We start from the raw sequence: 15,539 nt of genomic DNA, 5'->3' as shown, positions 1-15,539 counted from the left end.
GCAGATGCCTCACCACTGGAATATTCCCTTATGCGTCAGACTGGATCCAGAAAAACTTTAGCAGTCCCTATGTGCGCCAGATGGTGGTAACGATGGGTCCGCACCGAGACAGGTCCGGGCTGGACGTGACATAGACAGCCCTATATAGGCGCCACCCATGTGTGCTGACATCAGACGTGTCCGCAGACAGGGAACCAAAATCAGATTGCCTTGACCAGTGTGCAGATATCTAAATGTTTTTAAAATTAGAGTCCAGTTCACAGAAAAGGGATGTGGGACGTCAGTTAGGAATTTGGGGTTACATAGATTTTATACCAGAAAAATGGTTACCGAAGTAACTTGTTCTTCTGATACAGATTTCCAACTGCACATTCCACACCTTTTGAATAGATACCCAAACAGTACCTCCTACAAGGTGGATCTGTGAACTGGCTCCAATGGCAAATTGTCCTGAAACACTGACCGAGCAAAGTGCCTTCCCAATGGACCTGGCTGTCTAGACAACACTGTCTTATGAAACTTTGAGGAGACACCCATGTAGCGGCCTGACAACTAACAAGAACAGGGACCCTGGCCTTGTTCCAGTGGTAGCAGCCTTCGCTCTGGAAGAACAAGCCCACAGCGGGGCCGATCCCAATGCATATGACAAGCCAGCCAGATATGGTCCTCTTTTGCACAGCTTTTCCTCACTTTACACCAGTGAACCCAATAAAGAGCTGATCGTCCACTTGGTGTCCTCTTGTACGATCAATATAGAAGCTGAGAGCCCTTTCTGGATCTAAGCGGTGGAGCCTTTCCTCCTTCTTAGAGGGGTGAGGCGGTGGAAAGAACGCTGGAGGAGAGACAGTAAAAGGAGGCATTACCATTGGTAGGAAGGAGGCTTGAGTCCGCAGAATCAGTTTCTGGGAGTAGAAAGTGGGGTAGGGCAGAGGTTGGCAGACCGAGCCATGAACTCACTCACAGCGCTGATGTTATGGGGACAAGAAAGACAGTTAAGGTAAGGAGCCTGAGAGAACAACTATGTAAAGGCTCACATAGGACACACAAGAAAAGTGAGAAGAACTAGATTTCAGTCCCACTGGGGCTTATCAAATGGAGAGAGGGGAAGGTGTGGTAATTCCTTAAGGAAATACATCACAACCAAAGATTTATGAGGAATCATCCGACAACCGTAAAAAGGCCCAAAAACTCAACAGGTACCCTTTTAACAATGCCCATTGCCAGGCATTGCTGGGCAATGGACAACACAAACAATAACATTTTCAGACAGCTTGTCATAAAGTGAGTTGATCTATTTCGATATCGCACCAGGCCACAAAAATTATCCCAAAAGCGGGCTTACATAAATTTGGTTGAGGGACACCTGGCTGCCAAGATGACAACAACGAGCCTGGTAGAAAATTCAAAAGCACTCACCTGCCACCGCTCAAATTCCAAGCATGGAGGTGTAGGTTGCACAAGTTCGGATGCAGAACGATGCCCTGCTGCTGCAACACGAGACCCACTCGAAGGGGTAGACATCAAATACTTGGGCATGAGCTTCTGTCCTCCTGATGCCATACTCTCCATGCCCAATCCAGGGCTACTACGATGACCTTGGCTTGGTTGTTGCTGGTCTCCTACAGAACTTTTGGCAGGAACTGTATTGTCAAGAAGGTGTACACGATTCCAGAGTTCCACTCTAATTGGTTTGCACCTCAGAGCGAGAGGCACCTTAGAAATGGCATAAGCGCTAATTCTGCTCATTCTCTGAGATGGTGAACGGATTGCATTAGGTTACTAACCATTCGAGAACAAGGCCATTTGCCACCACCAGATGTAGTTGCCATTCGTGACGCAAAGCCTCTTGGCACAAGTCCACAACCCCCACCCTGCTTGTTGCATTACCACATGGTGAGGGTGTTCTCCTTGAGCACCTACACCAGCTTCTGTCTGATAGATGGAAGGAAACCTTTCAACGCCAAGCAGATGGCTCTCAGCTGAAGAAGGTTGATATGAAGCTGGGACTCTGTCAGAAACCAGATGCCTCTTATTTTCACCTCCCTCAGATGGCCTCATCAACTCAGAAGTATTGCATCGATCACCGCTGTGGGCTCTATGTGGGGTAAGGAGAGGGTCTGTCACTTAATCAATTCAAGTCCAGCTGCCATCAATGGAGGTCTTTTGCAGTCTCCTATAAAATCCTGACTAGATTGGAAACATCACCCTGGTATTGTACCCACTGGGACTAAAGATCACACTGCAGAGCCCGCATATGCCATGTAGCTTGCTTGAATAGGAGGATCCAGGAGGCCATCACCCCCGGCAGCCTCAAAGTCATTCTCACTGAAATCCAGAACAGAGGCTGGAACATTGGGATTATAGCCTGAATATACTCAATGCTCCGCTTAGAGTGATAGGTGTGAAACTGCACCCTGTCCAGAACGGGTCCGATGAAATGGAGCGTCTGTGAAGGAGTAAGGAATGAGTTTGGAATGTTGATAGTGAACCACAACAATGTTAAGAGGTTTGCTGTAGTCCATCAGCGAGTGACCACTACGTGGGATGAGCCTTCCTTCAACAGCCAGATATTGAGGTACGGGAAGGCTGGGACCCTCATCCTCCAAAGATGTGATGCTACCACCACCATCACTTTCGTTAACACCGAAAGGGCACTGTGGTGAGGCCAAATGGGAGCACAGTGAATTGAAAGTGCTCCTGGTCCATCGTGAGCCACAGGTAGCACAGGTGGGTCTGCAGGCCAGGGATGTGGAAAGAAGTGTCCTGCAGGTCCAACACCACCATCCAGTCTCAAGGATCGAGAGCTGACAAAACCTGAGCCAAGGTGAGCCTCTTGAATGTATCCTTTCACAAGAAGGCATTGAGATGGGGGAGATCCAAAATGAAAAGAGGCCTACATCCTTTTTCAGCACTAGAAAGAAGCAAGAATAACAACAACAACCAACTGTCTGTGTTGTCACCCTCTCAATGGCTCCTTTGGGCAAAAGAGCCTGCACTTCTTGCTGCAACAGGGACATCAGCCATTCTGGGGCTGGTGTAAGATGTGGCGGGGTCTCGAGGAATGGTCAGAAGTAACCTCCCTGAACAATTTGCAGGACCCACTTGTCCATAGTTCCAGGCTGCTAACATATCGAATCCTACCTCTGAACGTGAGGCTATGTGCCAGTAACAGCACACTTAAGAGGCTTGGGTGCTGCAGCAGCTGGAGGGGCAGAAGGCTGAGCTGCCCCTGCTGTCCACGTGTTTGGTGGGCACTGTAACCACAAAGTCTGAATGGGGAGAGGGGGTTGGAGCATTTGGCCACACAGAAAGCCCCTATCATGGCCACAAATGGGATGAACATGTTCATGTGGCTGTTGTGGTTGGTGGAAAGGTCAATGGAGGGGGCTGTGGTCTTGCTGTCTTTGAAGTGCTCCAGGGCAGCATCTGCCGTATCCCCAAAAAGGTAGGAACTGGCAAATGGCATGTCTTTCAAAATCACATGAACATCTGCCAAAAATCTTTTGAACCACATCCAAGTGTGCGCCTGCAAAGGGCCACATGGATGCCTTTGGCTCTCCTGAGCAAGTCATTTGTTTCCGACCCGTAGCCTTAACAGGGTTTGGACAAGGTCCCCAAAAGCACATATGTAAGAGACTCATTAAAGGGAAGAAAGAGCTCATAACTTGTATGGCCTGGCTGAAGCACTTCCGTCAAAACATTAGTCGTTACTTCCTGGCTAGGAAGTTGACAATCTAAGACGTCTGCTGCCCTCAGCACGACCAGGGCAAAGGAAAGTGTTTTCTTTCGTGGCAGGACCAGGAGGCGGAACTAAGACTGTGTTAGTGGAGGTATCCATACCTCTGCCTTCCAGGAGGACCTCACACCAGTTGTCTTCTGAATAGGGTTGGGCAAGTTCATCTCCTACTTCATAGCCACATTTATTCTAGTTGATGCCAAAAAAATGTGGGTAAGATAGGAGCTATGTTGGTAGGCAAAGGCATTGTATTCAGAGTCAGAAGGTTGGCAAAACAGCTGCGCAGCAGTCAAACCATCACACGGCCTCAGTTGAGATCAGGGTGTCACTATCACAGCAATGGACATCACTATGGGTTGGTCATTGTTGGGAGTCAATGGCATTGGTGGGTCATGTTTGGGTGTGGGTTGTGGCACCTGGGAGAGACCCGGTAACTAGGTTGGTATGGATCTTGAATCAGAAGGCCCAGCTGGTACCAAGGGCTATCCCTTAAAGGGAATCTCAGGTGGGACGTCTCTTGGCTCCCTGGGGACAGCAGGAGCACCAGAGGGAGCCAGTAACATGCCAAATAGATGAAGCATGGCTTTGTGTACTCCTCAATGTATTGAGGCATCACTGATGCCACTGGCTTTTGCATAACCATGGTCAAAATAGACTTTAAAGTGGAACAGCTTTGGAAGCAGAACCCTGAGGCAGGACAATGCCCTTGCGCCTTCTGAGGAGGCAGAGAATGACGAGCTGAGGAGATGAGTCCACTTGGACATTTTGTGTTTTTCTTGTACCAGATTGCACGGTCTGTTTTGGGCCTGGCCTTGGTAAAGGGACAGTGACTTCACCTTCAACCTCGACCAGTTACAACAAAGTCTTGTAATGTTGCACTCTAAAAATCTCTGCTTCCGAATGCTGAATGGCCTTGAGGAATCTAGCAGCAGTCACTGCAGGCCTTGGAGTCATGGTCTTATCACATGCAGCTCACATGTGGATCAGTCACAGACATATGTTAGTGACATTGTCAACACAGTTTGAAACCTGCACATTTTGGAGGTGCCATAGTCCATTATACACAGAAACATTTTTGGAAAAGTCAAAAGAACAATCTCAAGAGAGATGAAGTGTAGCTCCTGATTGCGTCTGTTAGCGCAAACAGAAAGGAAGTGGTGTTAGAAAGTATGGGTGGCACCTATGCAGGGCTGAGCACATTACATCTGGCCAGGTTCATGCTGTTTTACTTTACACACAGTGCAGGGTGGAAAGCGGTGCATGGTCCTATTGAATTAACTGGTGTCTTAATACAAGCACTTTTATAACATTTTGCCCAATGGGCATGGACCAGTGTTTATGATCCAGGGAGATACAAGGCTTGCCTTGGTCTCAGATTCCTGCTGGATCAGGAGCTTCTTCTGACGCACTGTTTTGGTAGTGATTTTACCACATTTTGAATAGCAAAAACAAGGTGGTAATGGATGGAATGCTTGAATTGATCTCAGCCACTGGCGATTGCTTGGGTCACATCCCAATCCATTGTGTTTTGCCAACATTGCCACTTCAGTTTGGACCCCGCTGTATGAATATCAGTCTTGACCCTGCCCGAAGTGCTAGGCCAGGTCCTCTCTGAACCGGAACTCAACCAACCTAGGACCAGTTTTGCCCTAGTTAGGGCTCTGCAGCCAGCTACAGCTTGGCTCCAGTGGCACATACCCAGTGCACTTAAAGAAGCAAATACAAAAACAACACAGTGATAACCAGAATGCTCGAATACATCTCAGCCACTAGCGAACGCTCAGGGCTGCATCCCAATCCATTGTTTTTTGCCCATCATGCCACCTCACTCTGGACCCAGCAATATGCAAATCAGTCTTGACCCTGCTCCTCGTGGCAGCAGTCCAGCCCGAAGTGCCAGGCCAGGTCCTCCCTCAACCAAGACAAAAGCAACCTAGGACCAGTGTAGCCTTAGTTTGAGCCCTTCAGCCAGGTATATCTTGGTTCCAGTGGCACAGTGAGCACAGGACCCATTTCTCGACATAACCAGCACACTTAGGGCGCCAACTGCAACAAGGTGATGGGTGGAACGCTTGGATTAATCTCAGCCACTGGCAATCACTTGGGCTGCATCCCAATCCATCATTTTTCGTCCACCATGGCAAATCAGTCTTGACCCTGATCGTCATGCGGACAGCCCAGCCTGTACTGCCAGGCCATTCCGGTTCGTAGAGGACCTGACTTAGCAGTTGACTGGTCATTGTGTCACATCACCAACATAACTGCAGATCATGCGGTGTGCTTTTCTGGAGTAATCCATTTACCTCTACAAGACTGTCTCAGGAAACGAATGACCTGTTTCATATTGTTGCCTTTGTCTAGGAATACACGTGCATGTGTGGTGTGACTTTCTCCACACAATACAAAGGTGTACTTCTCTTGAAAAATGTGTTTACCCCACTAGAAAAGTCTGACTAACCAAACAGCCTGGTACACACTGTAGACTCTGTCGAAGTTTTCTTGCCCATATTGCTTACAGGATGCCTTACTGACGCTCCCCAGATTCCAAGGTTTCTAGGGGGACTTTAGTCAGACATATTTTGTCCCGAAGACTAACTACAGGCTGAAACGTCAACATCCCTTCCCTAAGTGCTTTCAAAACATGTTATGATTCACCAGGAGATACCATATATGAAGAGAAAGGATCCTTGATTAGGTTTGTTTTGATATAAAATCTTATGCAACCTTGGGACCTGTTCAGTGTCTTGTTCTATGTTGCTGTTTATATACTTGTTTACTTTATGAGGACTGCCTCATCTGCACTAACTTAGATACATAATGAAATGTATATTGTAAATAAAGTTCTGAAAACAATCATCAAGAAAGATATTGTCTGCAGAACCTTTTTTCAATAACACTTGTTATGATACATGTTACTAATTTAGTTTTTACACTTTCAAAGAAAAAGTAGAAGTGTTGGTGAATGGGTCCTACAGGACATTTGTTAGGCTTATTACTTTAGGGAACTTAGGCAGTATTCCCCAGCATGTTTGCCTTAGTTTGAAAGGTAGATATGCTCACTCAGTTCAGGGAATGTAGGTCTCGAGACATTCTTGGGCACCCCCAACTTGCATCAACAAGAATTGGAAAGAGTTTGATTTGGTACACTGAGTGCGCTGAAGGCGCACGAAAGACATTTTCTTGACCTTCAATTAGCTAGTGGGGGAAAGCATAAGCACAAATATATTTTATTGTGTTTAGTTATTTAAAACCTTTACAATTTAGCACATTAACAGTATAAACTATGAAAGGTAAAGCACACTGATGTTTATGAAAAACTTTAAAAAATGTTTGCCTTGTCTCATACAGTGAAATTTTGTAACATAGCGTATCACATTTCTGTGCGCTACAAATTACAGATGTTCCTATTTTATCCAGTTTAATTGTATCCAATTGGTATTTCAGCAGCTGCTGATAGAGGGACGTTTTGTACATGAGAGGAGTGACGTTAAGATATGTTTTTAGCTAGGTAAAATGAAATGCTCCTTGTGTGAACTAAGCAGCAGTTTTCCTAAGCATTATATGAAACTTTCTCGTGCAGCTGGTAATTTGTTTTTGTTGTGCACGCCTATCATAATATGTGCAGGAAATGAGAATGACAATAGTTGTAACAGAAATATTGTACATTATTCTTCATTTGGAAATAATCCTAGGACAATGGCAACATATTAAGTTGTATAATTCTGTATTTGATTCATTTAGCATTGCTGGCCTTATGCTGCCTGCAAGATTTCTATAGACTAAAATGATTTTTTTTTCTATAAAAGATGGTATATTCAGGAGGTGAGCCAGTCTCTTCCTGACTCCTAGACTCTAGAGACTAAACATCGGTTTGTCTCACACTCTGGAATCTTTTCCACTGTATTTTACTTCATGCTGTGCTCTTTGCTCAGTGCAAACAAAAGTATGACAAAAAATTCTAGTCTTGCACTACCTTACTAGCAAAGTCTCACCTGGTCTCTTGTCTCAGATTCTTGTATCTGGATGACCTGAAGCTGTTTCTCATAGTTGGAACACATATCACAGCGCCTGCCTAGTTTATTACCAGCATTCTGAATCTAAAATAACAAAAAAAGATAGATATGAATGTGCATAAAAAGACCATTGACATTTTACACAGAACTGAAAATATATTTTTGTGCATCACAGGTGTCAACATAGTCAAGAGATAGTGACTATAACAGAGAAGAAGAAATGAATTGTATGTGAAGACAGGAAGCAAGCATTATGCATTAATCTTTTAGTCACTCCTTCAAAGCAGCCATTAAAAGCTTCTAAAATAGAACTTTAAAACATCATAAGAACTCAAAGTTCAGTCCATAAAAGCAACTCATCCTCAATTTTCTTCCTCTTTTGTTTGCTGCTTCTGAGCAGATAGGTAGTTTCTTGTGACAGATTGTGTTATTCGGTTTAATGCATTTTATATTCTTTATATAAATATTGTATATCTATTTGTATTATAGACAAACCAAATGTGTGGGTCTTTGGGTTACAATTTCTAGTTAGACATTTATTAGACTGTAGTATTTGTCTTTACTTTATTACTGGAAAATAAATTAAATTGTTTCTTTAACCTCTTAGCTGCTGGGCCTTTCCCCCCCCCCCCCCCCCCCCCCACCCAGTGCTGAGCCCTTTTTTGGCTATTTGGGGCAGTTTGCGCTTAGGCCTTCATAACTTTTTGTCCACATAAGCTATCCACGTCAAATTTGCGTCCTTTATTTCCAACATCCTAGGGATTCTAAAGGTACCCAGAGTTTGTGGGTTCCCCAGGAGGAGAAGAAGAAATTAGCCAAAATACAGCTAAAATGTCATTTTTGTTTTTAAAAGGCTTGTGGTCTTTTCCCTGGAAATGGCACCAACAAAGGGTTTGCGGTGCTAGAATCACCATCTTCCCAGCTTTCAGGAACAGGCAGACTTGAATCAGAAAACCACATTTTTCAACACAATTTTGGCTTTTAACTGGGACATACTTAATTTTTACTATTTTTGGTGCTTTCAGCCTCCTTCCAGTTAGTGACAGGAATGGGTGTGAAACCAATACTGGATCCCGGACAGCTAAGCATTTCTGAAAAGTAGACAGAATTCTGAATTCAGCAAGGGGTCATTTGTGTAGATCCTACAAGGTTTTCCTACAGAAAATAACAGCTGAAATAAAAATAAATATAGAAATTGAGCTGAAAAAAACTGCCATTTTTCTCCACGTTTTACTCTAACTTAGATTTTTTAAAGCAATATACCGTTATGTGTGCTGGACTCTTCTGGTTGCAGGGATATATAGGGCTTGTAGGTTCATCAAGACCCCTAGGTACCCAGAGCCAAAAAATTAGCTGCACCTTGCAATGGGTTTTTATTCTATACCGGGTATACAGCAATTCATTTGCTGCAATATAAAGAGCGAAAAATAGGTATCAAGAAAACCTTTGTATTTTCAAACTGGGCATAAGATAAGGTATTGAGAAACAGTGGTTATTTGCACATCTCTGAATTCCAGGGTGCCCATACTAGCATGTGAATTACAGGCCATTTCTCAAATAGATGTCTTTTTTACACACTGTCTTACATTTGGAAGGAAAAAATGTAGAGAAAGACAAGGGGCAATAACACTTTTTGTGCTATTCTGTGTTCCCCCAAGTCTCCCGATAAAAAATAGTACCTCACTTGCGTGGGTAGGCCTAATGCTCGCGACAGGAAAGGCAACATGGACACATCACATTTCTACATTGAAATCGGACGTGTTTTTTGCAAGTTCTGGAATCTGAGAGGAGCCACAAATTTCCTTCCACCCAGAGTTCCCCCAAGTCTCCCGATACAAATGGTACCTCAGTTGTGGGGGTAGGCCTAGCGCCTGCGACAGGAAATGCCCCAAAACACAACGTGGACACGTCACATTTTCACAAAGAAAACAGAGCTGTTTTTTTTGCAAAGTGCTTAGATGTGGATTTTAGCCTCTAGCTCAGCCGGCACCTAGGGAAACCTAGCAAACCTGCGCTGTTTTGAAAACTAGACACCTAGGAAAATCCAAGATGGGGTGACTTGTGGGGCTCTGGTCAGTTTCTGTTACCCAGAATCCTTTGCAAACCTCAAAATGTGACCAAAAAACACTTTTTCCTCACATTTCGGTGACAAAGTTCTGGAATCTGAGAGGAGCCACAAATTTCCTTCCACCCAGCGTTACCCCAAGTCTCCTGATAAAAATGGTACCTCATTTGTGTGGGTAGACCTAGTGCCTGTGACAGGAAATGCCCCAAACCACAATGTGGACACATCACATTTTCCTAAAGAAAACAGAGCTGTTTTTTGCAAAGTGCCTAGCTGTGGATTTTGGCCCCTAGGTCAGCCGGTGCCTTGAGAAACCTACCAAACCTGCGCATTTTTTTTAAAACTAGACAACTAGGGGAATCCAAGATGGGGTGACTTGTGGGGCTCTGAGCAGGGTCTGTTACCCAAAATCCTTTGCAAACCTCAATATTTGGAAAACAAAACACTTTTTACTCAGATTTCGGTGATAGAAAGTTCTGGAAACGGAGAGGAGCCACAAATTTCCTTCCACCCAGCATTCCCCCAACTCTCCCGATAAAAATGGTACCTCACTTGTGTGGGTAGGCCTAGTGCCCGCAACAGGAATAGATCACACAACGGCCAATGTTGGTCATTACATGAGGCAACTGGTGACCCTGGGGTGATCCATCCTGACGCAGGCACTAGATATAGGCACTAAAGTGGGGTAGCGTTTTTATCAGGACAGGTGAGGAATTACTGGGTTGTAGGAATTTTGTGGATCGCATCATATTCCTGTAGTTTATGTGACAGAAATCCAAGAAAAATAGAGTTTTTATTCAACATTTCAGCTTTGCAGAGTATTCTGGGTAAGAAAACTTTGGGGAATCCAAACAAGTCACACCTCTGTGGACTCCCCCGGATGTCTAGTTTCCAGAAATGTCTGGGTTTAGTATATCTCCCAATATGGCCGCCGAACCCAGGAACAAAAACACTGGTGCCTGCCTTACAAAACCAGTTTGTTTTGTGATAGATAATTTTGATGTCTCCACAATACGATTTGGGTGGTGGAATTTGGGGCTGAACTAAATTGGGGAGCTCCCAAGAGAGCACCCTCTCTCTGCTTGCTGCCGCATTTACCTGCTTTCTGGGTTGGGCTAACCCACTATTGCCCCGTTGCACAGACTGTGCTTGCAAAGGGACAACAAGACTGCCCTCATCACCTCCCTCATAATTTACTGGAAGAGGCGTTATCCAATGGGACTCTGACTAAAATATCACTCCCAGAGTCTGCGCCATTGTCCTATCCCTCAAATGCTGTCTCAGTCTCCGATCCTATGTCACAGCTGTTCTCTATAACCAGAGTGACGGCGTCAGCAGCAGTCATCCATCAACCAGCCAGATAAGATGCTCTACCAGATAACGCATTGCCGAAGGTAAGTAACTTGTTCACCTGATAGAGACTTCTAGCTGCAGATTCCTTACCTTGGAAGAGATACCCAAGCCATAACCTCCTGGCGGTGAGCTGCGGATAGATCTTTATACTAAAAAGTCCTGCTGGACCAAACAGTCAAAGTGTCCGTCTCTACGGACCCGATTGTCCAGGTAGTAATGTCTTGCAAACGTGCACAATGATGTCCACATTGCTGCCTAACAGATATCCAGGACTGGAACACCTTGTGCTAGCGCAGTGGTAGCAGCCTTGCCCCTGGTGGAATAAGCCCTCAGAAGGCTGCTTCTTGGCCAGTGCGTAGCAGATCTTAATGCAGAGAACGACACAGCGCAAAATGGTTAGTTTCTGCACTTCCCGATCATTCTTTGCTCCCAAGTACCCCATAAAGAATTGGTCATCCACCTGGAACTCTTTTGTACGGTCAAGGTAGAACAACAACGCTCTTTTTGGGTCCAGTTGGTGGAGTCGCTTCTCTTCCTTAGAGGGATGAGTTGGAGCAAAGAAAATGGGCAGGGTGATGTTTTGACCCAGGTGAAATGGAGTCACTACATGGTGGAGGAAAGAGGCACAAGTTCTGAGTACCACCTTGTCTGGGAACATGGTGAGATATGGTGGCTTGGTTGAGAGAGCCTGCATCTCACTCACCTTTTTGGCAAATGTTATTGCCACTAAAAAGGCTGTCTTGATGGTGAGCAGCAGGAGGAGACAGTTGTGCAGTGGCTCAAATGGAGCACACATGAGAAAAGTGAAAACCAGATTTAAGTCCACTGAGGCATGACAAAGGGTGTAGGAGGAGTACAAACCCTTTAAGAAATCTACTTACAATTGGAAATTTGAATAATGAAGCCTGATCGGGCAGCCGAAGGAACGCCGATAGGGTGGAACAATTGCCTTTGTTAGTGCCCAAGGCAGATCCCTGTTGGGCAAGACATAAGATAAAGAGAAGGATGTCATAGAGATAAGCGGAAAGAGGATCAATAAATCTTTCTGTACAATAATATACAAAGCGTTTCCAACGGCGGGCGTATACCATCTTAGTGGAGGGACGCCTGGCTGCCAGAATAACTTTACAGACTTCAGGAAGACGGTCGAAGGTTCTCAACTGTCGCCGCTTAATCTCCACGCATGGAGGTGAAGATTTGAAAGGTTCCAGTGACTAACTTTCCCCTGCTGCTGCGACAGAAGATCTTCTCGAACAGGCAGCCTGATCAGATATGCCATCTGGCATACTTGACTAACAGGATGGCATAAGGCCCAACAGCCTCAGAGTCTGTCTCACCGAAATCCAGGATAGAAGACAGAGCTAACATTGGTATCATAACCTGAATATCCTGGACTCTCTGCTTGGAAAGATAAGCCCAAAACTGCACTGTGTCCAGAACAGCTCCGAAGAAAGGGAGCCAGATGTGACTTCGACACGTTTATAGTGAACCCCAGTGAATGCAGGAGGTTCACTGTAGTCTGAAAGTGGGTGACAACAGCCTGGGGGGAAGAAGCCTTCAACAGCCAGTCGTCAAGTTAGGGGAAGACTGAAGCCCCCAACCTGCGCAGATGAGCTGCCATCACCTTGGTGAACAACCGAGGGGCACTGGTAAGGCCAAAGGGTAGCACAGTAAACAAAGTGCTCATTGCCTACCTTGAATCACAAGTAGCACCTGTGGGCAGGTAGGATGGGGATGTGAAAATACACACCTTGTAAGTCCAATGCTACCATCCATTCTCCTTGGTCTAGAGCAGACAAGACCTGAGCCAGACTGAGCATCTTGAATTTCTCCTTTTTGAGGAAGAGATTGACGTCCTGCAAATCTAGAATAGGGCAAAGACCCTTGTTCTTTTTGGGAATCAGAAAGTAGCAGGAAAAACTACTGCCTACTTCTGACATCGGGACGCTTTCTATGGATCCCTTGTCCAAGAGAGCAGTAATTTCCTCGCAGAGCAAGACTAAGTGATCCTCCATCAGCTGTTCTCTTAATGAAGGCATACAGGGAGGGAAAAGACTGGAAGGGGAAGGAATAGCCCTTCTGTATGATCTGCAAGACCCATTTGTCCGATGTTATGGACCACCAGTGAGAGAGATGAAATTGAATCCTCCCTCCAACTGGACGTGTGTGGTCTTGCAAAATCCCTCTAGGAGGACTTGGGCACTGTGGAGGAGGAGGGGGGCTGGGTGGTGAACAACTTCTGGCCAGACCCTTTGGGTCTGAAGGTACCATGACCTTTTCCCTGCACAGGATACTGACCTGATGGAGGACGGTGGCTGGTCTGTGGATGGCATGGTACTCCGCCCCTTCCAAAGCCTCGAAAGGGGCAAAAGTCAGACTGTTGGTGTGGGGTCGCAGAGGCCCAAGGACCTGGCTGTAGCCTGAGAATCCTTGAAACGCTCCAGCGCGAAGTCTGCCTTTTCACCGAATAGGTGGGACCCATTGGTTTGCCTGGACATTCCCCAAAAAGCCAGATGTACGAAGCCAAGCATGGCAACGAAGGGTCATCGTTGACAAAATCGCTCTACCCAGCAAGTCAGTCGGGTTCAAACCACACCTAATAGTAAATTTGGCTGCATATCGCACATCTTTGACTGCTTGTGAGTGAGTGTCCCGTATGCCGTCCGGGACCAGAGGCAGCACCTGTGCCAGTGTATCACATGAAGTATGGGAAGAACGGCCCAATAGAAATGAGGTGTTTACTGACATCAATGCCAAGCTGGAGGAAGAAAACATCTTCTTCCCAAGTTGGTCCAGCCTCTTGGACTCCCTATCTGGGGGAGCGGAAGGGAAGGCACCATGGAAAGTGAAGGCTTGGACCACCCAGCTCTCTGGAGTGGGATGTTGGGTGAGGAAGCTAGGATCATTTAGAACTGGCCGATGGTGGCGGCCAACTGTCGTATTTACAGGAGCCCCTGTGCAAGGTCTGGAACACGCCCTCAGCAGTACATCAGTGAGAGCTTCAATAAAGGTTAACATCAGCTCCGATGCGGTAATCCCTGGCTGAAGCACCTCAGTAAGGAGGTTAGTCCTGACTGGCACCATAGGCAGATCTAGGCCCATGACCTCAGCTGCCCTACGCACCACCATAGCATAAGATGCTTCCTCTTCCGTAGCCACAGTAGAAGAGGTGAGAGCATGCAAGTATCTGGAGAGGTGTCCAGTCTAATGGCTTCTCCTAACTCCTCATACCAGTCCATTTGCTTCAATCCATACTTAAGAGGGTCCTGAGACCCCTCCCGTTTCTCACCAATGTCTGGTTGATCACATTATGACTCAGGGAATGATCTGGCCTCTGTTGGAGCCGTTGGCACTGGAATCAGCGTTGCAAGACACTGAACAGCTCTGAATCATCAGATATGAGAATTGGGCCCATGCCATCAGTGGTGCTGGGAGTGGAGACTTCAGGAACGACGCTGACTGTGTGGACTCTGCTGACCAGGAACCTGGTGGTGCCTCTGCCGACCCCGCAGGGCTCAAAGGCGCTTAAGTGGGGGCAGCCAGTTCAAATACGAGGCCCATGGCCTCGTACAGCTCTACGAGTTGAGATGGCGGTCGCTCCGGCTCCCGGAATGGGGAGGGGGAAGTTCGAAGTAGGCCCTTCGACGACAGACGAGGTGAAGTTGAAGTCCGCTTGGACATCTTCTTCTTGTGCCTCTTTCCAGAGTGTCCGGAGGATCTCGAGTGAGGTGAAGAGGACCTGGAGCAGTCCCGCGACCTCCTAGTTGACCTTGACCTCGAAGAGTCACACCAATCGACTGACTGCCAGGCTGCTATGAGCTTCAGGGACCGCTCTCTCAAAGCTTTCTGAGCCATGCCCAGCAGTCGGAACACAACTGAGTCGTGATCTCCACCAGAAACACCAGAGACATGCCCTTATCGGGGTCTGTCACAAACATGGCGCAGTGGCAGGCACCGCATGGCTTGAACCCAGTCTTCCTGGAAGACATTCTCACACAGACTTGAAAAAATCTTCGATAAAAAGGTTAAAAAAAATCAAAAAAGAAAAAAGGCCTGTCGAAAAAGATAGAACGTAGCTCTGTTCTGGATCGGAGCTAACTGGCGCGGAAGGAAAAGTTCGGACATACGCGCACCTGGGTGGTGCCTTTATAGGTAACAGTGACATCTCAAACGGCTCCAACGACGCCACCCGGATCCAAACGACATCACCCGACGGCACACATAAGGTTACTAGTCTGCAAAAGTTCTGGATTCCAAGTTGACGCCAGGAAATTCCAAGGTAAGGAATCTGCATCTAGAAGTCTCTATCAGATGTGGCTTCTAAAAGAAAAGACTCCTGAACGACTTAATAGGAGATGGTGTCCGAAGTGGC

The 15,539-nt window shown here is 46.3% G+C and overlaps 1 protein-coding gene across 3 annotated transcripts in view; it reads right to left on the bottom strand.

Annotated features, from left to right (window-relative positions):
* Positions 1-15,539, bottom strand: part of RABEP1 (rabaptin, RAB GTPase binding effector protein 1) — a 749,444-nt gene that overhangs the window by 282,351 nt on the left and 451,554 nt on the right. For all 3 annotated transcript variants that reach the window (XM_069226667.1, XM_069226669.1, XM_069226668.1), the window contains exon 10: positions 7,729-7,833. In XM_069226667.1, the coding sequence (XP_069082768.1) occupies positions 7,729-7,833 (105 nt within the window). The remainder of the gene's footprint in view (positions 1-7,728; positions 7,834-15,539) is intronic.

This window comes from Pleurodeles waltl, chromosome 3_2 (genome assembly GCF_031143425.1).
Source record: "Pleurodeles waltl isolate 20211129_DDA chromosome 3_2, aPleWal1.hap1.20221129, whole genome shotgun sequence".
NCBI lineage: Eukaryota > Metazoa > Chordata > Amphibia > Caudata > Salamandridae > Pleurodeles > Pleurodeles waltl.
The sequence above is the reverse complement of the archived record's forward strand: the minus strand, read 5'-3'. Positions and strand labels throughout refer to the sequence as shown.